General features: G+C 49.0%; 1 protein-coding gene across 6 annotated transcripts in view; it reads right to left on the minus strand.

The window, feature by feature from the left end:
- Positions 1-1556: 1556 nt before the first annotated feature.
- Positions 1557-21775, minus strand: part of pleca (plectin a) — a 43431-nt gene continuing 23212 nt past the window's right edge. For 4 of the 6 annotated variants that reach the window (XM_061267874.1, XM_061267873.1, XM_061267875.1 and 1 more), the window contains 28 exons: positions 21185-21351; positions 20380-20495; positions 20196-20302; positions 20011-20130; positions 19844-19939; positions 19429-19556; positions 18923-19016; positions 18573-18727; positions 18154-18505; positions 18001-18078; positions 17737-17898; positions 17509-17613; positions 17345-17440; positions 17141-17266; positions 16906-17058; positions 16609-16763; positions 16418-16544; positions 16167-16350; positions 15431-15588; positions 15196-15368; positions 15002-15140; positions 14578-14934; positions 14397-14480; positions 14226-14330; positions 14055-14153; positions 9075-12422; positions 2259-9003; positions 1557-2182 (listed from right to left, as the gene is read on the minus strand). In XM_061267874.1, coding sequence (XP_061123858.1) covers positions 2821-9003; positions 9075-12422; positions 14055-14153; positions 14226-14330; positions 14397-14480; positions 14578-14934; positions 15002-15140; positions 15196-15368; positions 15431-15588; positions 16167-16350; positions 16418-16544; positions 16609-16763; positions 16906-17058; positions 17141-17266; positions 17345-17440; positions 17509-17613; positions 17737-17898; positions 18001-18078; positions 18154-18505; positions 18573-18727; positions 18923-19016; positions 19429-19556; positions 19844-19939; positions 20011-20130; positions 20196-20302; positions 20380-20495; positions 21185-21351 — 13167 coding nt within the window. In that variant the 3' untranslated portion in view covers positions 1557-2182; positions 2259-2820. Of the gene's footprint in view, positions 2183-2258; positions 9004-9074; positions 12423-14054; positions 14154-14225; positions 14331-14396; positions 14481-14577; positions 14935-15001; positions 15141-15195; positions 15369-15430; positions 15589-16000; positions 16022-16166; positions 16351-16417; positions 16545-16608; positions 16764-16905; positions 17059-17140; positions 17267-17344; positions 17441-17508; positions 17614-17736; positions 17899-18000; positions 18079-18153; positions 18506-18572; positions 18728-18922; positions 19017-19428; positions 19557-19843; positions 19940-20010; positions 20131-20195; positions 20303-20379; positions 20496-21184; positions 21352-21775 lie in introns of all 6 variants that reach the window. The other 2 variants (XM_061267872.1, XM_061267877.1) reach the window with 1 other exon arrangement.

Genomic DNA, 21775 nt, shown 5'->3' on the forward strand with positions numbered 1-21775 from the left:
GCTTGCCAAGATTGTGTGTTTTAAGGTCCAACCCTTTTACTTGGACTTAATTGTGCTTCTGTTTTCACAATAAACCTGCGGCAAACCGCAGAGTTCTATACTTATCTAAGCGTGGAGGTGTGAAAGACCCCACCCTCGCCCACATCTTCCACCGAAAAAAGGTGAAGTAGCCTTAAGTGCATTAATGCGGAAACCGAGGCACGCCTAGGAGGAACAAAGCCCGACTTGACAGAGTGGTTTGCTTATCTGCACAATTCCAGACATCTCACTGGAAAGGAGTGAAAGTGTGTGAAACATGTCCGAGACACAGATTTGTTGCGCGTTGTATCTGGCAAGGACTTCAAATTGCTGACTTGATGAATGACAGAAGAGTCAACGTGAGTGAAATTTTCCAGGGGCGGGGGCAGTCCTGGAAATTGATGAATGTTCTAGCCCACAGGTGTCAAACTCAAGACCCGGGGCCAGATACGGCCTGCCACATCATATTATGTGGCCCGCAAAGACAAATTGTGCATCAAATTCATGTGGCATTACTAGAATTGCAAATTGTGTTCACTTTTAATAATATATTTTAATATTTGACCAGTTTTTAACTCGTCTGATTTGAAAACGAGTTATTTGTCAGTTTATTTTGTAGCTTTTACTGTATATGAGGTGCTCAAACATTTATTTGGGTTGACAGTAGGGGTGTAACGATTCATCGATACACATCGATTAATCGATATATTTCTCTACGATTTATTGGCATCGATGCTAAACGTAAACATCAATTTATATCGCCGTGTTTGACCTCGGACATTAGACGCGACTTTATTTTGAAGTCCAGTTCATTGTTGCTCGCTTCCTCTTTCCGGGAGCAGTGCACGCGGCGTTGTTGTGTTGTGAGCAGAGCAGGCACGTGAAAGGGGAGTCGACAACTAGTACGCGGCTCCTGGGCTGGTGCTATGGCTAGTGTCCAAAAAGACGAGGAAATTTGCTCCCCTTTAGGCTTCAAGTCATTCGTTTGGAAGCACTTTGGATTCCAAAGAAAAGATGGCTCAACGGACAAGACACGTGCAGTTCGTAAAACCTGCCATGCGGTGATCAAATATTCAGGGAGCACAAATCTCGCCGCACATTTAAAGAAAAAACACGACATCAAAGTTCAGTGTTAAAATAAGCACTTTGTATACCACAATACTCTTGTAATTTCCTAAATAAAGAGTTTGCAGTACCTTGTTGATTTTGCGTATGAATTGTTATAAATCAGGATATTGTTCTATATTTTTTATTTAAAAAAATATATATATCAATCGTAGAGCACTATATCGCGATATATCGTGAATGGATCGCAGCAGGCTTTGATATCGGCAAATATCGTATCGTAGTTTTTTGTATCGATATGATATCGTATCGTGACAAAACCCGCGATTTACACCCCTACTTGACAGTCATAATGTCTCTCCGAAAGAAACTACGACTACAATGCGGCCCGTGAAAAAAATGAGTTTGACACCCCTGTTCTAGCCCTTTTCAAGCTGATCAAGCTGATGAGAAACAGTCACAGAATGACAAAGTATTTCTTGTCCTTATTTATTTACAAGGCAACTCAATTCCTTACCAGCGTTTTTTTAATATAAATACACCGCGCATCAAAATATATATCCTTCAAACCCCTTTGGTGCATCATCATCATCATCATAATACAACAAATGATTTAAAGGGTACAACCCAATTCATATTGAGTTTTTTATATGTTAGTAAATCATGCAACTCAGAAATATAATGTGTAGGAAAATAAAAGGATATAGGCTAGATAATTAGGCTTTGTTTTACAAAGAAGCTTTAACATAAAAACAAATACAAACATGGAGGATGGTTGTAAATAAAAGCTGAAGAACTAAATAGAATCTGTTATTGGCTTCCAGCAGTGGTGCGTTTACAGTACATACAGTCACGTCAATATGAACATTCATGTGTGAGACATACCTGATCGCATCCGGTTCGTTCAGTCATGCAAGCGTCAAAACCGTCTTTTATAATACACAACACCCGCCTTAAACATCTTGGCGCATTTTTTATTTTTTGCAGGCACTTCAAGGGTTTTTCTAACAGCTCAGGGTTAGTCGCGAGAGTAACTTTTGCATAAATTCCAGCTACAGTGAAAGTTCAGTCCAGGTGAAGATCTCTGGAGGTGCGGTGTCTAAAAAAAAAAAAGGAGAACACGAAACATCAGGACAAGTTGGGAAGACATTGTTAACTACTGGGTCATCACGTACCAGTCGAGAAGGTCCGAAGAAGCAGCGACTACTTGGGTTACTTTGGTGTCAAGAGTCTATAAAGTCAGGTTGCTGTGTTGACGGTCTTCCAGTGCATGGGAATGTCCTGCTTTCTGGTTCCCATGGGGTTCAAAGTCCAGGTTTTAGGAAGAGATGTCAGAAATGGGGGTCAAGCTGTGTTTTAGTAGGTGTACAGCACCACGATCGAGGACAAAGATCTTGAAGCTTAGCGATATTAGAGACATTCTTCATGTCAGCGGCCGTGCCGAGATTCTTGATTCTGCTCTGCGAAGTGGCCGTTAACTTTCAATATTGGAGAAATGAGAAAATTCGACTCTATTTCAAAGGCTCGACTAACGACGATCAGAGTATGTTCTTTCGGTTGTAGTGTTGCACTCAAAGCTAATTTCTTGTCAATAACAGTGATTAAACAAAATAATAAAATGTACACGGATGAACGTAGTATATAAAGAAATCTAAGTTGTACAATAATTAAACACTTAAAAACTTGCAACGACCACATGCAGAGCAGAAGGCATCTCGGTGGCTTTATAATTCATCCTCAGTATCTGCGGCTGTAACTTGGCGAACTGTATGAGGATGAGGAGAAGGTGGTGGTGAAACTGGACCCGGTTGCATCAATGCTTCCTCTTCTGGAGCCTGATCTGGAACCGGTTCTCGAGCCCGAGCGTGAGCCAGTAGCCGAGCCGGAGCCGCTGATACTGCTGTACGGACTGTAAAGGCCTTTACTAGACTGGGAGGACGCCTCCAGAAGCCTGAGACCAGTACCCTCCTCAATCATGCTTCTGTCCAACGCATCCTTGTAGGAGATTTTGAGTTTGGTTTTGGGGCATGTGAGGTACTTTGAGTGTGTGTTGACATCACGGAGCTTCTGTGCGGTACGAGCATCCAAGGTGCCCTTTTTCAAGGCATCGTCCAGTGAGACTCTGCTGGTGATGTCCGGTTCAATTAAACCACCAGTCAGATATTGGATTTCCAGGAACCGCTGGCCGGCCTCGTAGTACAACCAGCCTTTCTTCAGGGCTTGAGCCGCCGACATTTTGGTCTTAGTCCGAGGGTCCTCGAATCCACTACAAGCCTTCTGCGCGAGGCTGATTCGGTCCACCATGATCTTGTCTACGAGCCCTTGGTTCACTGCATCTGTGACTGAGAATTTTTCACCAGTGTTTGGGTCAATGATTCCTCCGGTGCAGGCCTGAGCTTCCAGCAACCTCTGACCAGTTATGTTGTCAACAAGGTTTCTGTGGATGGCCTCGGTGACAGACACCTTCTCGAGTGTTTCCGTGTCCAAGATTCCAGCAACGGGGCCACTTTCCTCGGTGGGGTCATTCCATGGGACAGCGGGTGTTTTGATGGAAGGCATCGGACTTGAAGCGTAAGAGGAGGTGGATCCAAAGGAGGATGACCGTGATCTAACTCCACTGGAATTTCCAGATAGCATGTCTGCGAATTCTGTGATGGATAGAGTTCCAGAGCGGTACTGGTCCAGAGCCGATTTCTCAATCAGGCCGTTTGCGATGGCATCGTCGATATCGTACTGTCTTCCAGACCTCCTATCAATGATCTTGGATTTTACAACTCCATCAGATGAAGTGCTGGTAATTTCCTCCCATTCACATTCCTGCTCTGCTAGCTCCAAATAGGTCTGGTGGTCAATGAGCCCTTTCTGGTAGGCCTCATACACTGACATCTCCTTGCCAGTCTCCGGATCGACGATAACAACTCTGCGTTTGCGAACGGATGACTTGGAGGAAGTCTTCCTTTCTTTCTTCTTTTCTTTCAGCAATAGGAGAGCAAGCCCTGTTTGAGGGTCCGTCATGCATCGTTCCAGGAGCTGGAGGTAAGTGAGGTTTTCCTCTGTGTTCGGGTCAAAGAAGCCTTTAGTGTCGTCGGACGGGTCCGTGAGGATTTGGTTCATCTCTTCGTCAAAGAGGCCACGTTCATATGCCATCTCCACTGGCAAGCGATGGCTCTCCTGTGGGTCAATGATTCCACCTGTGGCAATCTGAGCCTCTAGCAAACGGATGCCATGGTCTTTCAAGATCAAGTCTTTCTTCATGGCTTGGAACAGTGAAATGACCTTGCCGGAATAGGGGTCCCTGTAACCTGTGACTGCCCGCTCGGCCGACAGTAGTTTGTCTTTGAACTCTGGACCCACAACTCCCATCTTCACTGCTTCGTTAACATTTAGTTTCAGATTTTTGATGGGGTCAATCACGTACCCAGTCGCAGCCTGGGCCTCGAGAAGCTCAAAGGCAGTTCCTGGTCTGATCATGTTTTTCTTCATGGCTTGGTAGATGGACAAGCAGTCTTTGGTAGACTCCACAAAGACACCGGCAATGCAGCTGACACCTTCGAGGTATTTCTTCAGTTCCCTGCTGACCTCCTCCACGCTGATGGTACCCTGACTGAGTTCATTGTACGTCTTTTGGTCAATAATCTGAGATCGAAGCAGCTCATCCACAGTGATTTGCTTCCTAAGACCCTTGAAGAGAAGTTTCCTGTCCGCTAGCGACAACAGCTTCAGTCCACTGTCTTTGTCCGGCCGACATCTTTTCAGCAGCTGAGCATAGGACAGGCTTTCGTCTGTGGTGGGCTCGTTGTAACCTTGCACGTCGGCGGTGGGCTCAGATATTCTGTCGAGTGTCTCTTTGTTGATGTACCCGCGCTGCATGGCAACATCTGCGGGCAGACGGAAGTAGTATTCAGGATCCATTAGCCCCCCTGTGGCATTTTGGGCTTCCAGAAGCCTCAAAGCGTAATCCTCAGGAACCAGATCTTTCTTCATTGCCTGGAAGAGAGAAATGACTTTTCCGGTGTATGGATCTTTGTAGCCTGTCACGGCTCTTTCTGCAGAGAGAAGTTTGTCGTGGAGTTCGGGCCCTACGAGCCCCTTGCGGACTGCTTCATCCACCGTGAGAAGTTCGTCTTTCACCGGATCGATGATAAATCCAGTTGCTGCTTGGGCCTCGAGGAGCGTCAGAGCAACTTCAGGCTTAATCTTGCCATTTTTCATGGCTTGATAGAAGCTGATCTTGCTAGGAGTGTCCGACATGATACCAGCAATGCAACCAGTCCCAAAAAGGTATTGCTTGACCGATGGCATTGCCATGATCTCACTGATTGTCATTTTTTCTTGCTTCAGGAGATTGTAAGTCTGCAGGTCTATAATTCGAGCGCTGTAAAGCTCCTCGATTGTAATTCTCCTTCTGATAATGTCGCACGACATGCCCTGCTCAGCCTTTTCGGCCTCCCTTTGCTCAATGATTTCAATGATAATGATGAGCATTCTGTCCTTTGTGATGGTCCCCAAGCGATACTGCTCCATGAGGCGACGTCTCTCCTCCTCAGGAAGCATGTTTGAGTTCATGATTTCCCAGATGGTCATGGTCTTGCCTTCAAAGTTCTTGTGCGGGATTTCAATTTGAGTGTTTGCTAAATCAGCCTGGGCTTTCTCCTCGGTGTACTTGTAGGTCTTCTCAGCGGTAGGAGCCACTTCGGCTTTAGACAGCGACAGATAGCACAAACCAGAGTTTGGATCTTTGACGCATTTATCTAGAAGTTGCTTGTATGTGACACTTTGATTAGTGTTGGGATTGGTGAAGCATTGGACGTCACCGGATGGTTCGTTGAAAGACTTAACCATTTGTTTACTTAAGAAGCCACGTTGAACAGCGATGTCAGTGGGAATGCGATGGCTGCAGACAGGATCAATGATGCCTCCTGTACTCAGCTGAGCCTCCAGGAGAGGAATGGCATGCTCCCTCAGCACCAGTTCTTTCTTCAGAGCTTGGAACAGAGAAATCTTATTGCCCGTGTATGGGTCTTTGTATCCCGTCACTGGTTTTTCAGCAGCGAGAAGTTTCTCATGAAGCTCTGGGCCAACGGTTCCGGCCTTGACGGCATCATCTACGGAATATTTCATGTTCTTGACTGGGTCTGTTATGAAACCAGTGGCAGCTTGAGCCTCAAGCAGCGCAAGGCCAGTATTTGGTTGAAGGATGTTACTTTTCATGGCTTGATATATGCTTAGTTTTTCATTAGTTCCTTCCATTGCAATGGCGTCTATGCGCTCGGTGCCTTGCAGATACTTCTTGACTTTAACATCTTGACTCACTTCCTGAGGAGTCTTTGTGCCTTGTTGGAGCTGATCAAACGTAGCCTGGTCGATTATGTTAGCATCCATCAATGCGCTAGCAGGAACTGGTTCCCTCAGACCTTCAAAACTGAGTTTTTCTTTTGCCTGAGACTCTTTTTCCTCCATTATGGTCATCACAACTGTTATTAACTTTTCGATTGTCACATGGCCCATCCGGTACTGGCGGATCAGTTCGATTCTCTTCTCCTCTGTGATGTACTCTGAGGTGATGATTTCCCAGATTGTGACCTTTCTTCCTTTGAAAGGTCCATAGTCCAGTTCCACAGTACTCTGGTTCAACACCTCTTTGGTTTTGGCCTCTGTAATCTGTTGATCCTCTTTCGGCTTGGGAGCCTTCTTTGAGAGGGGGAGTAAGGGAAGTCCAGTTTCCTTGTCGGAGATGCATTTCTTCATCAACTGTGCATAGGTGGCATACTCCTGCGTGTTGGGATCGTGGAAGACCTTGGTCTCGTCGGCGGTCTTGCTCAAGGTTTTGCTGGTTTCCTCGTCAAAATAGCCACGTTTGCAGGCAACCTCGTGTGGGATGCGGTAGCTTTTAACCGGGTCAATAATTCCGCCGGTGGAGAGTTGTGCCTCTAACAAACGGATGCCGTTGTCCCTTTTGAGGAGACCTTTATTCATGGCTTCAAACAGAGACACCTTCTTGCCGGAGTAAGGATCTTTGTAGCCACTGACTGCTCGCTCCGCAGATAGCAGTCGCTCGTGCAGTTCTGGGCCCACCAAGCCGGACTTGACGGCTTCATCGACCGGCATCCGTTCATTCTTGACAGGATCGATGATGAAGCCAGTAGCTGCTTGAGCCTCCAGATAATTAATGGCTGTCTCGGGTGAGAGGAGGTCTTTCTTCATGGCTTGATAGAAAGCCATTTTCTCCTTGGTGGGTTCGTTAAACAGTCCTGCAATGCTGGGTGTTCCTTGGAGTGCTTTCTTCACAGGATCCATCTCTGAGATCTCCTTGATGGTGATTTTGCCGTTACTTAGCTTGTTGAAGACGTCTTTGCTTATGACCTTGGACTCCAGAAGTTCACTGGCTGGCACAGAGGTCCTGAGACCATTCAACACATTCTCATTGTTCTTCTCCTTGTCCTCCACAACGGTGATAACGATTTTGATGATCTTCTCCACCGTGATCTTGCCCGTCTTGTATTGGCGGATCAGCTCTCGTCGTTGCTCTTCTGTGAAATACTCCGAGTTGATCACTTCCCAAATGGTTACCGTCTTTCCTTTGAACCTGCCAAAGGGTACGTCCACGTTGGACTTGCTCAACACTTCTTTCATCTCAGCGTCCGTGTAGGTTCTCTCGCTTTGGGATGCTTTTTCAGTCACGGGTAGAATCATCAACCCTGAACCTTCATCCTTGGTGCATTTATCCAATAGCTGCTTGTAGGTCATCGTCTCCTGGGTGCTTGGTTCCACAAACAACTTGTAGTCCGGGATTTGTTTGTTCATGTCGGCATCAAACTGCCCCTGCTTGTAGGCGGTCTGCAGCGAGACTCGATGGCTGTTGATGGGGTCGATGATGCCTCCGGTGGCAAGCTGCACGTCCAAGAACTTGGTGGCCGGCTCCTTCTCAATCAGACCTTTCTTCATGGCCTCAAATAGGGAGATCTTGTCTCCTGTGTAAGGATCTTTGAAGCCCGTGGCAGCTCTCTCAGCAGACAGCATTTTATCGTGAAGTTCTGGGCCGATCAACTGCTCCTTAACAGCCTGGTCTACAGATAGACGTTTGTTTTGAACGGGATCGACGAGGTAGCCAGAAGCTGCTTGAGCTTCCAGCAACATTGCGGCTGTCTCGGGCGTGATCTTGTTGTCCTTCATGGCCTGATAAACGCTCACTTTCTCCTTTGAGGGAGTCAAGATGCCACCAATGCAGCTCTGACCCTTAAGACACGAGAGGAGCTTGTCTGTCTTTGCGAGATCTTGCACTGAGACTTTACCCTTCTTCAGTTTGTCCAGTTCCTTTTTGGTCAGGACACCAATCTCATGAAGCCTCTCAGCAGGAACCTTATCTCTTATTCCATCAAAGGCCCAAGGTGACTCTATCTTCTTCCCATCAACTTCAGAGCCGTTGAATACTTTCTTTGTTGTGACCGACACTGTGGCAGAGACTAACTGTTCCCCGACGTCCTTCTCCGGCTGGACCTCAATTTCATTTCTTTTTGATACAATTTCTTTGGATGCTACTTCAAGATTGTTGAGTTTCTCCCTTAGCTTTTTGTTCTCCTCTCCCAACAGCTTCTCTTGTTCATTGCTTTTCTTTTCAAGGACCTCCATTTCCTTCTGCTTCTTCTTCATCTCTGCCTCAGCTTCCTTCTGCTTCTTCAAGGCGTCATCCATGATGGCTTGAAGCTTCTTCCTCTCATCTTCCATCAGTTTTTGTTGGCGATCCTGCTCCTCTTTAAGCGCCTTGGCCCTGCTCACTTCATCCTTGAACTGTTTTTCCAGCTTCTTTTTCTCATCTTCTACTTCCTTCTCTCTTTTTAATAGCAGTTCTTTCTCGGTGAGGAAGGTCTTCTGGAGAATGGCCTTCTGTTGCTCAATTTGCTCTTGTTGGGCAATTGCCATCTAGAAAAACAACAAAAGAACCAGTCAAACAAAACAGTGACTTCAGTATTGAGTATTCTTTTCAACCTTACCTCTTTGGAGTTCTTCTGAAGCTCCTCTGCCTCTTTCTTCAGCTTCGCTCGCTCTTTCTCGAGGTCGGCGATGGCTTTCTTGAGGTCGTCGGCCTCTTTGGTGCTCTGTAGCCGCTGAGTCTCCAGCTTTTGCACCACAGTCTCGGTGGCTTTTTGTTGCGAGTCCTCCAGACGAGCTTTGGCCTCATCCGCCTGCTTCTTGAACTTCTTGACCTCCTCCTGGGCTTTGGCTTGAGCGTCGCTGAGCTCTTTTACCTTCTGCTTCAACTTGTCCGCCTCAGCTGACACTTCCTGTTTCCTTTTTCTCTCGGCCTCCAGGGATTTCTGGAAGCCTTCGGTCTCCTGGTCAAGCCGCTGCTGGATCTGCTGCTTGTCCTCCAGGAGTTTCTTAGCCGCCTCCTGCGCCTTGTCCTTCTGCTTTTGGAGATCCTCGGCCTCTGCTTTCAATTTTGTAGCCTCTTGGATGGCCTGCATTTTTTCCTTGAGCATTTTCTCTGCAAGTACCCTTTGTTCGGCCAAGTCCGACTCTGCGTTTTTTCTGAGTTTGGAGGCTTCCTCGGCCTCGGCACTGAGGCGAGCCGCTTCCTCGGCTAAGAGCTTCATCCTCTCGGCTTCATCGGCGAGCAGCTTCTTTGTGTTATCTTTGTCCTTCTGCATCAGACGTTTGTTTTCGCTCTCAATTTTAATCTTAAGCTTGAGAAGCTCCTCCATCTGAATCCGGACTTTGGAAAGTTCATCCTCTACCTGCGCTTTCTGTTTGACGGCGTCGTTGACCTCGCCCTTCACCCGCTGGAGCTCCTCGTCCAAAACTGTCTTCTGTTTGTCGGTTTTATCCAGCTGCAGTTTGATAGTGGACAGTTCCTTCTCTACCTGGGACTTCAGCTTGAGCGCTTGCTCCGCCTCCTTCTTGTGGTTGTTCATTTCGGCATCGGCCTGCTGCTTCTGTTTGAGAGCGGCCGCCTCGGCTTCGGCTCGCTTGGTGGCCTCCTTTTCGGCTTCTTTCCTCAGTTTCTCGGCATCCTTCTGAGCTTTGGCCTGCTTGGCGGCTTCGTCCTCGGCGGCTTTTTTCTTCTTTTCGGCCTCCTCGGCTTTCTGGCGGAGCAGCGCCGCCTCTTTCTCTGCTTTCTCTTTAGCTGTCTCAGCTTCTCGGGCAAGTTTCTGGGCATTCTCAAACTCTTCCTTGAGCTTCTCCTGAGCGAGGTCGCCCTCTTTGTTTTTGCTGAGGACATCTTGAGCTTTTTGTTCCGCGGCGCTGCATTTCTGCGCGGCCTCCTTGGCCAGGATCACCTGCTGCTTGGCGTCCTTCTCTGCTTTTTCTCGGTGCTTGTTGGCTTCCTCCGCTTTCTTCTTCAGACGTTCTACCTCCTCCTGGGCGGCTTTGCATTGCCGCGCCGCCTCTTCCTCGGCTGCTGTGATCTTCTTAACCTTCTCCTCGGCTTCCTTCCGCTTCTTCTCCTCATCGGCGGCGAGACGTTTCAGCGTTTCGGCTTCCTTCTCAGCTTTCAGTTTGCTCTTCTGCGTGTCGTCTGCAATTGCTTTCAGCTTCTTTAATTCGTTTTCTAAATCTGATTTCTCTTTTGAGGCCTTCTCAAAGTTGATCCTGATGATGTGGATCTCCTCCTCCACCACCTTTCTCTGCCTGAGCGTTTCCTCAATGATGGTCTTCTGTCGCTCCAATTCAGTGTTTGAGGAGCTCTGCAGATGTTGCATCTTCTCGGCAATATCTTGTTTGTGCTGAGTTGCTTGATCCTCCAGAAGCTTCCTCTGGTAGGCTTCATCCTCAGCTTGTCTCTTCAGCCTTTCATTCTCAGCCTCTTTGGCCTTCAGGGCAATCTCGGCTTCCGTCTTGAGACGGGTCGCCTCGTTGATGGTGGCGAGTTTCTCCTTCAGGATCTTCTCGGCTTCTGCCCGTTGTTTGGCCGCCTCCTCCTCGGCAAGCTGCCTCTGCTTCTTGGCCTCCTCAGCGACAGATCTCAGCCTGGTGGCTTCGTCCGCAAGTTGTTTCATTTTCAGGACTTCCGACTCAAGAAGTTGCTTGGTCTTTTCCGTGGTGGACAGCGTCTCCTTCTCTGCTTTCATCTTCATCTGGAGAAGAGCATCCATTTCGCTTCTGACCTTGGCGAGCTCCTCCTCCAGCTTCTTTCTCTGGTTTTCAGCGGCGTTCACTTCATTCTTCAAACGTTGGAGCTCACTGTCCAGGAGGTTCCTCTGTTGCTCGGCGTGTTCAAAGTCGGCCTTCAGCCGGATGCATTCTTGTTCGGCTGACAGTTTCTGCTGGGCGATCTGCTCGGCGAAAGTCCTTTGCTTGTCCAGTTCTTTCTCGGCGTTCTCCTTCTGTTTCAGAGCGGCCTCCTCGGCCTTTGCTTTTTTCTTGGCGTCACGCTCGGCCTCCACTTTCTGCCTCTCTGCTTCCTCCTGCGCCTGGCTCTTCCTCTGGGCTTCCTCCTCAGCTTGCAACCTCAAGCGTAAAGCCTCGTTGGCCTTTTGCCTCCACATCTCCAGCTCCTTTTCGGCCTCTTCCCGAGCTTTACTGGCCTCCTCTTGCTGCTGGCGGAGCTTCTCGGCTTCTTCCTGCAATTGGAGCACGGTACCTTGCTCTTTCTTGAGGGACTCCTCAAGTTTGCTGGCTCTCTCATTGAAGGTTTTGGAGGTGCTTTGCAACTGGGCAGCGGCGCTCTTCTGCGCCACCAACTCCACCACCTTGACCTGCCGGAGCTTCTCGTCCTCTGCCTGCTTCATGCGCCGCTCTGCCTCCTCCGCTTGCATCTTGAACTTGTTCAGGTCATCCAGGGCCTTCTGCTTCTGCTTGGAGGCCTCCTTCTCCGCCTCGGCTTTGCGCTTCAGCTCATCTTCCGCATTCTTCTTCTTCTGAGTCTCTTCGGCCACCTGCTTCCGAAGCCTCTCGGCTTCTTCCTGAGCAGCTTTACGCAGCTTCTCGGCATCGGTGGCTCGGTCGCGAAGCTGCTGAAGCTCCACGTCGGCCGTGCTCTTCTGGTTGATGGTGGTCTCCAGCTGGAGTCGGATGATGCGTATCTCCTCCTCAATCCTCGTCCGGCTTATCAGAGCCTCTTCTAACTGAAGGTTCTTGGTCTTGATCTCCTGCTCCGACAGACTCTTAAGCTGTTGCAGCTCCTGCTGGATGTTTTGCTTCTGCTTCTCGGCGTCCACGGCGACATCTTGTCGCTTTCCAGCCTCCTCTTTCATCTTCAGTTTGAGAGCCTCGGCCTCTTGCTCGGCCTTGGCCACCGACTGAGCGTGAGCCTCAGCCAGCTGCTTCTGTTTGTCCAACTCAGCTTGGATCTCGGCCAGCCTCTTCCGCTCGGCTTCTTTCAGCTTCTCGGATGTTTTCTGCATTTGCAAACAATCAGGCGTGGAGTTACACAACTATTTGAAAACAGTGACGCAAAAAAAATTGTTTTTTGTCAAACAAAAATAATTTCAGGACACACAATCACTCCACAAAATAATCATGTACCCACTTGGACGTAATGAGGCATAAACCAGATGATTTTCATGAAGTGTGAAGTTTGTTCGCTAATTTATTCCATGGTAGGACATTATAAAAACGATATGAAATGTCCAACACGCTAGTTAAATAGCTAGTTTGGAAAAAGGTACTGGAATGATACTAAATCGCAAGTCAAAACATAAAAAAACAAACTGATGTAAATCCAACACAAGATGTTTCCATGTCAAACAAGACAAATGATTGGATAGACATGATTGACAGCTCAAAGAAGGTTCAGCATTCAAATTACTTGGCAAAATTAGATGGGGGGGGGGGGGTAATAACCAATCAGAGGTAAAATCACGTGTCGGCTCATTTGAGCATTCAAATCCTGAACCTTCCCCTCTGGCAATGAAAGTTGTCTTTAAAAGTACCTGCTCGATCTCTGCGGTCTGGTATGATTAGCATTCATCGTGACAAAGCACTGGCAGGCGGGTCAAAAAAAGAAATGAGAATTGAAAAAAAAGAGTTGAAATGTTAGGAGAAAGTCAAAGTGGGAAACAACCAAAGGAGCAGCCAAGTCAAGCAAAAAGAAACAAGCCGGTGAGTGATAAGGACTAGGGGTGTAACGATTCATCGATACAAGGCTCTACAATTTATTGGCATCGATGCTAAACGTAAACATCGATCTATATCGCCCGTTTTTGACCTCGGACATTAGACGCGACTTTATTTTGAAATCCAGTTCATTGTTGCTTGGTTCCTCTCTCCGGGAGCAGTGAGCGGCGTGTTGTGTTGTGAGCAGAGCAGGCACGTGAAAGGGGAGTCGACAACTAGTACGCGGCTCCTGGGCTGGTGCTATGGCTAGTGTCCAAAAAGACGAGGAAATTGGCTCCCCTTTAGGCTTCAAGTCATTCTTTGGAAGCACTTTGGATTCCAAAGAAAAGGTGGCTCAACGGACAAGACACGTGCAGTTTGTAAAACCTGCCATGCGGTGATCAAATATTCAGGGACCGCAAATCTCGATGCACATTTAAAGAAAAAACACGACATCAAAGTTCAGTGTTAAAATGAGCACTTTGGATACTACAATACTCTTGTAATTTCCTAAATAAAGAGTTTGCAGTACCTTGTTGACTTTGCGTATGAATTGTTATAAATCAGGATATTGTTCTATATTTTTTATTTAAATATATATATATAGGTATCGATCGTAGAGCACTATATCGTGATGTATTGTGAATGAATCACAGCAGGGTTTAAGATATCTGCAAATATCGTATTGTGCTTCTTTGTATCGATATGATATCGTATCGTGACAAAACCCGCGATTTACACCCCTAATAAGGACATTTTTGAGAGTAGAAAAGCAAAGCGTAAGGAGTCTGCGTGACGCCTTGAGAGTGAATGAGAAAGTTGGGATGTGATGTCGGAGATTCTGCTCTTTGGATTTCATCGTGCAAAATGGATATGCCTTATTTGTAAATGGAGCAATTGCATTTCCCCAACGTCACATGAGAACATGTCATTACCTCGTCATCCTCTAGGCGGCGCCGTGCGTCCGTGATGAACTTGATGTACTGGGTGACGAGCGTCATGAGCTCGCTGTAGCGGGTTCGCAGCGTCACGTACTGCGAGAGACGCAAAGCGGGGACGGTGTTGAGCAACTTTCGCGTTTTGTTGATTGCACGATGAAAACCCACCTCTTGGATGATGTCATCGGAGGCGCACTCCATTTTGGGCTTCTTCAGCGGCGAGGCAAGGGGCTCCTGCAGGGCTTTGTAGGTCAGGAGCTGAAGCTCGTAATCCTACCAGGACAAAGGAGTCGTTTCATTCTGACGTCACACACCAACCGTGTACACATACACACACACCTTGACGGAGTCAATGTAGTCTTTGGCATTTGTCTGACACTTGTCGATCTTGTCCTTGTTCTTCTCGATCTCGTCCAGGAGTTTCTGCACGAGTCAAAAAGTAAACCCGATGTACCAAAAAGTTACGATAGACGTCCACTTTTTGGTATGGATGGCCGTCGAGAGCTGACTTTTGAAGTACCTTCTCCTCGGCGAGTTGCTCCTTAAGCGCCGCTCCGTCGCCGACGGGCAGCGCCTGGACTTGCTCCTGGCGACGCCTAGCATCCGCCAACCATCGCATGAGCCACTCGTAGCTGTCGCGGTAGGAGCTCATGCGGCGCCGGAGCAGCTCCAGCTCCTGTTTTCGGATCTCCAGCTGAGCCAGCACAGACTGCCAGCGCTCTTGTAGGCCGGCCACTACTTGGCGGTAGCGTTCCAGCTCAGCGTCGCGCTCGCTATGGACGCGCGTCATCTTATCGTGGACGCTTGACGCCCGCTTGAGCTCGTCCGCCATACGGTCGAACACAGCCTGGTCTGCTTCAGATTCCGTTTCCATTTTCTGGTGGACAAGAGTCGTGAGAATTAAAGCTAAAAGATAAACCGCCAAGCAGGTATTCAGGGACTACCTTGATCTGGCTCTGCTGCTTCTCCGCCTCCTTCTCCTCCGTCGGGACTCTGTGGACGGCCAGCAATCGAGTCTCGTAGCTTTTCAGCGTCTCCTCGGCATCGTTGGTGTTTCTGATCACCACGTCGATGGCCTTCAGCCTGAGAAAAGGAACGTCAGTACTAGGACGATGATTTTTGGGGGCGGAGGGCTTACTTGTCCAGATAGATAGCCGACAGGCTGTAGACGTGATCCATCTTCTTTTGCGTGCTGTCCAGTTCGGAGCGCAACAAGGGGCCGGACGCTTGAGACGAAGCAAGAACCTCCTCCGTCTTCTCAGTGATGGAGTTCAGTTCTTTCTTCAAGCCTTCCAGCTCGGTTTGGACTTTCTGCCAGCAGGATGGAGGATTGTGGAGGCGGTCAGGAGAAGAAGTGGATTTAAGATTCTCACCATCTGCTCAGTGGTCTTCACGGCGCAGGCTTTGAGCGGTTCTTTCTCGGCAAGCTGGCGAAGTCGCGTCACCGTTCGGTTCTCGCAGCCCTCCAGCCTCAGGCGGAGGTCCTTGAGTTTGTTCAGGTAAATCCTGCACACAGACTCGTCCTGCTCTCCTGGTGGGATGGAAAAAAAACGAGCACTTCAGCATCCGACGATCAAATTCATCCTGGCGTTGAAGGAAAAAATCATTTGAACCGGATTAAACATGCCCTTCATTCACGTTAAGTCGTGTGAGAGATTCAATCCGTCAGTCGTCAATTGACTTCATGCGTGATTAGACGCTCCTCCGTCTGGAGGTTCTTTGACATTCAAAGCCATGACGAGTGCGGTTAAGAGAAAAATCAGTGAAGATAATGATGATTGGAGAGGAATGCATAAATTGGAAGCACAAGAGGGCACAATGGCAATCACAAGATACAACACGCACAGAGTACTTGTACACACTGACACACACCGGCCCAGACAACAACACACACTGACGAGGACACCCACTGGGTGACACTTGGATGTAGTCAAGCACCTTACCTGTCTTGGGTGGCACGTAGCCTGTAATTTGAAGCCAACAGTCGACTTAATCATCAATCATAAATAATCATTGATTGATGCCTTTATGGTCTTCAATAATAATAAAAAAAATGAATTTGCAAACAAAAAGCAGGCACACGTGGAGCAAATACGAAGCTGCCCTCACCTTGTTCGGCGGTGTTGACCAGTGTGTTGTAGTGCTGGTTAGCTTTATTGTAGCTGGACTCCACCTGCATGCGGTCCTCGGCCCCGAAAGCCTGCGAGTCCTGGCTGTCTCTCAGGAAGTCCTGGTAGTGCAGCTCCAGGTTTCTCAGGGCCAGCCGGTACTCCTCCACCGTCAGCGTCTTGAACTGGTAAAAAGGTGGTGATGAGTACTAATCGATATTCTTGGTGGAAGCAAATTTAAGTTGCCGTTACCATGGAGATGTTCCAGGTCTTGATGATATGGATGTCTCTCGTGAGGTACTGCCAAGACAGCAGAGTCCTCAGGTCCACAAACAAGCCCTGCCACATTGTCTGGAGCTTCTGCAGGTTCCCATCCAATCTGAGAACAATAGACGCTATAGGTCAGCGCTCATCGGGTTTGAAAAGCCGCCTTGGTGACTCACCCGGCGACACTGTTGATGGCGTCCTTGTTGGTGGGCGGCACCAGGAAGCAGATGGACGGCACCGTTGCTTCGTTGCCTTGGCGGTTCAGCACTCGCCACTTGTACGGCTGTGAGTTGTTGAGGAGGGCGCACTCGTCTCCGCGGTGGACCGTGATCTGCAAACAGATAACATCAGCGCCCTCTGCTGCTTCACATGCGCCATTGCAGGTTGGGATCTCAACTCATTGGACTTCTCGGGACATTCTGGAACCCATTCGGGTATAGTATGACCTCCAAAAGATGGTAACCTTTGCTTACCTCCATTTGCTTGAAGTCGCAAACCGCCTGGATGGGCAGCTTGCTTTTGATGGCGGTGGCAGGGTTGCGCGGTTTCAGCTGCACCACATTCTTGGCTCGCCGCTTCAGACCTTCCAGGTGAGTTTGGAAGTCTGCCAGCTGCTCTTTCTCATCCTGGAGACCGATCGGCAACGCCGTAAGAAGCCAAGATACTTGCATTTTGAAACAGAGAAAGTTCTTCACACTGTTCACGCACGGCAGCGTCCTGCAGAAGGTCCTCCAGCCTGGTGACGGTGACTGAGCGGTCGCACGTGTACTTCCTCTTCATGGTGTCCTGCATCTTCTTCAACTTGTCCTCAGCCTCTTTCACATCGGTGAAGAACTACAAAGATCATTTGAGATTTGAATGCAGAAGATCATAATATGAATGTACAATTGAGCAAGTGGACGGATGTCCCACCTGGAAGTAGGCGGTGTTCTCCTTCAGGTGGCTTTCGATGCAGCAGCACAGCTGGAGGATCCAGCTCCACTGAGTCTGCAGGGCGGCGGTGAAAGACTGCGGAGGGACAATCACGGCGTGTGAACATCACCGTGTTGGCGTTTCGGGGGCTGAGGCGTCCTTACCTCGATGGTCTTCCTGCCGGGGTGTCCGTCTTTCAGCAGCTTGTCTCCCGTCACCTGCACGGTGCCCATTTTTTTCTCTCGCAGCTCCAGCTCTCGCATTAGACCCTGCAAATGATTGCACAGGCAGTGGATGTAAAAAGTCTACACGCCCCTGGTTAAATGGTAATACAAAACAAAAACAAAAAAACGGTCACGTGATTATTTGTTTGTAATTGTTTTCCCTATTACCGAGTAGTTGTCCTTCTTGGCCGCCATGTTGGTGTTGCGCTCGCTCCAGTCATAGTTGACCTCCTCCTCCTCCTTCTCGTTGAGCCACATCAACTCTTTGGTGGCGGCCGTGACAAAGTTGTGCAGCTGTTCCAGGTGGCGCAGGCGAGACTTGGACGAGTTCTGAACACAGAAGTGTAAACAAAAAGATAACATGAGCCAAAACAATGTTAGATTTGAAAGCAGAACATAGTGTGTGTGTGTAAGGTGTGACCCCTGACTCACCAGGAGCTTCCCGTACTGCTGGTCCAGTTGGCTCAGGTAGTCTCTGTAGGCCGACTTGCTCACGGGTGAGACCTGACTCTGCAGCCGAGAGTTCAAAGTTGAACGCCAACGCACATGCTAGCATAAAGGAAGCGCCGGAAGGAGGCCGCTAACCTCATCGGCTTTGGCCCGCTCCACCTTGGCGCGGAACTCTTCCACGGAGAGATGCAGGCCGCGGTGGCTACCGAGGTGCGACTCGACGGCGGGCAGGTCAGCGCCCCACTCGCCTTGGTCCACGCGCCGCTGGTTCTCCTCCACCCAGCCTAGCAAGTCTTGTACGTAGCGCAACGTCACCTCGTCCAGCTCGGGGCGGAGCCTGACGGGAGCCTGCTGGAGGACTTGCGAGGTGTGGACCTGCGTCATGGGCACCTGCACCGGCGCCACCTGCGACAAGGTCACGCCTGACTTGAGGCGCAGGTTGTACTCACTGCGCAGGTTCACTAGACGCTCGTGCAAGCGGTAAACCCTGCAAAAAAAGATTCATTTAAATTAGATATAAAATGACTGCTGACAATAGATTTTTTTTTTAATACCTGCGATACATCTGTTCGGCCTGAAGGTGACGCCCGTCTTTAAGCGTCTGCACGTCGTTGAAGAGGAAGCGAATCATGCCCTCGGCTTTTTCCAGATCCGCCTCCACCTCCGCCGTGTGCTGGGCGGGTTTGCCTGAATTCAACAGTCGCACGTCCTGCGACAGTCCCACCATCACGTCACTTTTTTTCATTTTACTTTTTTTTTTTTTTACATGTCTAAAATAAACTGAACATGATTAGTTTGCAACTATTTGAATTGATTAGATAATTGTTTTTTTTTCTAATGCAGATTTTTTCTTTACTTTGGATTTCCCCTTTTTTTTTTTTTGCATTGCCTTTTTCTCACTCACCGTTTGCAAGAGCGCCTCCACCTGGTTGAGCTGCTCCTCGCACACGCCCGACTCCATCTGCACCTTGCCGACGATCCTTTGCAGACGCTCCAGCCTGCCAAGCGAGAGAAGGGGGTTAAAGTTCACAGGTCACACCAAAACAACCTAGAAGACAGCGAGAGAGCGCTCACTCTGTCCTGCGCCGGCCTAAAAACTTGTAATCGTATCCTTGATGCATGAAGGCCATGGTGGATGCTCGTGGAGTGAAAGCCCAGACGATATGTTTGAACGTGAACAAAAGTAAAGCGAGGGAGCCGAATGCCTGCTCACCATGTGATTCTATGTGCAACTGTCATTATGATCGCGTGTTTGGTGGACGCTCGCTACGCCTGCAGCAATCATGTGGTTCCTGTCCTAGTTCTTGCCAAAGTGGAACTGAGTCATCCCGGTGGTCACACTGTGCCACGCGGCTCATGATTTTTTCAAGTATCGCTTTAAGCTTTTGTTGAGGTTAGTGGGAGACTCGCCTCTCAAACTCGGTCCTCAGCAGACGCTCCCGCTCCAGGATGGCCACGTGCAGGCGACCCCATTCCTTCTCCACGTCCAGTGGGTGGTAGCCCGGCGGCACCTTGACGTGGCCCGCCTGCACTGCGCCCTGAAACACAAACAGGGCAAAGGGGTGGAAGTAATTCTAACTCAAATTGCCATTTCTCTGCTCATTAAGATGCAGGAAATGTATCCATTTTGTGCAGAGGATAAAGAATATATGACTATTTGTCTGTCTTGTGTTTGAGTCTCAGTTGCTTAGAAGGTTAAAAGCACCGCAACATCCTTGCTAATTTTGTTAGCCTATCTATATGTTTTGCACTGTGCATTAGCATTTAGCTAATTAGTGCTACATGTGACTGGTGCGTTACCTCTAAAACTTGTGCAAAGACTCACCTCAAGGGATTTGAAGATGTGTTTGGAGCGATTCTTGTCAGACTCCTTGGCGGGGAGCTCAGTCTCCTTGAACTTGAGAAACTGACGCCAGAGAACCTGCGGGATGCAAACATCTTCAGTCCTCTAAATTCTCAAAATGAGCTTTCAGGGTCATGGGGTTCCCTGACCTCGATCTCCTCGTAGCTGGTGGGGAACTTGCGCTCCTCAAAGACCAGTATGTGGTGTCGCATCCACTGCAGCAGCATGGTGACCAGCTCGTTGTACTCCTGCCAGCGTAGTTCCAGTTCCTACAACGTTTCGGGTGAGACGTGGTCAAACCCCGAGCTCACGTTGGAAATTAACCTATACTCACGTTAGCCTTGACGCCGTCCTGCACGTCAGGCACCCTGGGCATGGCATCGTACAGCGACGACACGTATGTGATGATGGATTTCTCGTCGGGATGCGGCACGTCCACATCTACCGGCAAACGGGACATTACAGTTGGTGCTCTCATTTTGTTTGGGATTGGCCGACGACGGGACAGCGTGGCTCACCCTCGGGGTCCAGCAGTCTGGTGACGCCTAGCTCGCGCTCAGCCACGTTGAAGGCCTGCTCCAGGTTCTGCTGGCTGTTCTGTCGCCCAACTTTCCCCATGTCGATCAGGTTGGGCCTGTCGGGACAACGAGCGGGCGTCAAACCTCTACCTTGTTATTTTAAATGAACAGTCAGCCTAAGTAGCGATTGCATTTTAATGTTGCTCATTCTGGTGGTCCTTGGAGAATTTTTTTTTTGGTGCTGCAAAAAATCGAAGCTGTCACGCTGTAGCTGCAGGCCAGCAAAGTACGAGCCAGGACATGAGCGCTAATACCACACAAGCTTCACATTCCCCAAATCGGAAGCGATAAGCGGCGACGACAACTAGCATGCAGCCACAAGCTCGGCTCGGGAAAAAGATTCTTCGTGTACATGTGCAGGCTCCAGTCCTGCTCCAGGTAGCAGGCACGTCTGTAGGACTGTCCCTGCTCACGTGAATCTCATCCGTCTCACGCTTTTCACGGTCTTGGCTCTCCGGGGTGGCGCCCTCTTGTGGCTCCTTGCTCTTCGGTCGCCTCCTGGACCTGAACCTCCTCTTCAGCTTCAACATGACAGCGGTGAAAGGCGACAGATCCTCGTCGAAACTGCAACCTTGTTTCGAAGGCGGACGGATTGGGGCGAACTGGAGGTGGTGCTCGCAAATCCGCGTGATGCAACACCAACCAGAACCGTGCCAAGTCCAGACTGAGCCAGACTCCGCCCAAATGTGCTCAGTAGTTGGATGTTAAACACGGATTGGATTCTATTGAACCGGCATCATCTCACCTGTGTTTGTGAATGATGGCGTTGAAGAGTTTGCCGTCGCGCCAGTTGCTGGTGAAGTTGTCGCAGCGGAGACCCGGGTAGCCCTCCACCATCCGCTGGGACCACAGCAACAGACGCTCCTTGGCCGTCATATCGTCCGACTGGCCATTTACTTGGATGTCCGAAATCTGCGGCAAAGAAAAGTTGGGGATTGCAGGTGTACCTAATAAAGTGACTCGAAAGTCACCATTCTTGCTAATTTTCTTCCGACCAGCGTTGGATGAGTCGGCCGAACCGAAATTAAACTCTCCGTTTCCAGACTCACCAAATTTGCAACAAATGAGTCACAAATCCAGATTCGACTAAATAAACTCTAATTAACGTCAACGAGGGCGGAGGAATGTTGGCACCGTCTTTTCCGATGCCCTCAAGGGAAAATTATTTTTGAATCACACAAGAGAAAAATGGAAAAGTCCTGCGTGATATTGTTTGTTTTGCTTGGCAATGTCGATGGCGACCTAACAATCACAGGATATCTGCTTTTTGACTACTTCTTTGTGGTCTTTGCCTATTTTCAGTTTAACTGGCGCTGCTTCGATGACTCATGACCAA

Source organism: Syngnathus typhle, linkage group LG20 (assembly GCF_033458585.1).
Source record: "Syngnathus typhle isolate RoL2023-S1 ecotype Sweden linkage group LG20, RoL_Styp_1.0, whole genome shotgun sequence".
In the NCBI taxonomy this organism is placed as follows: Eukaryota; Metazoa; Chordata; class Actinopteri; order Syngnathiformes; family Syngnathidae; genus Syngnathus; species Syngnathus typhle.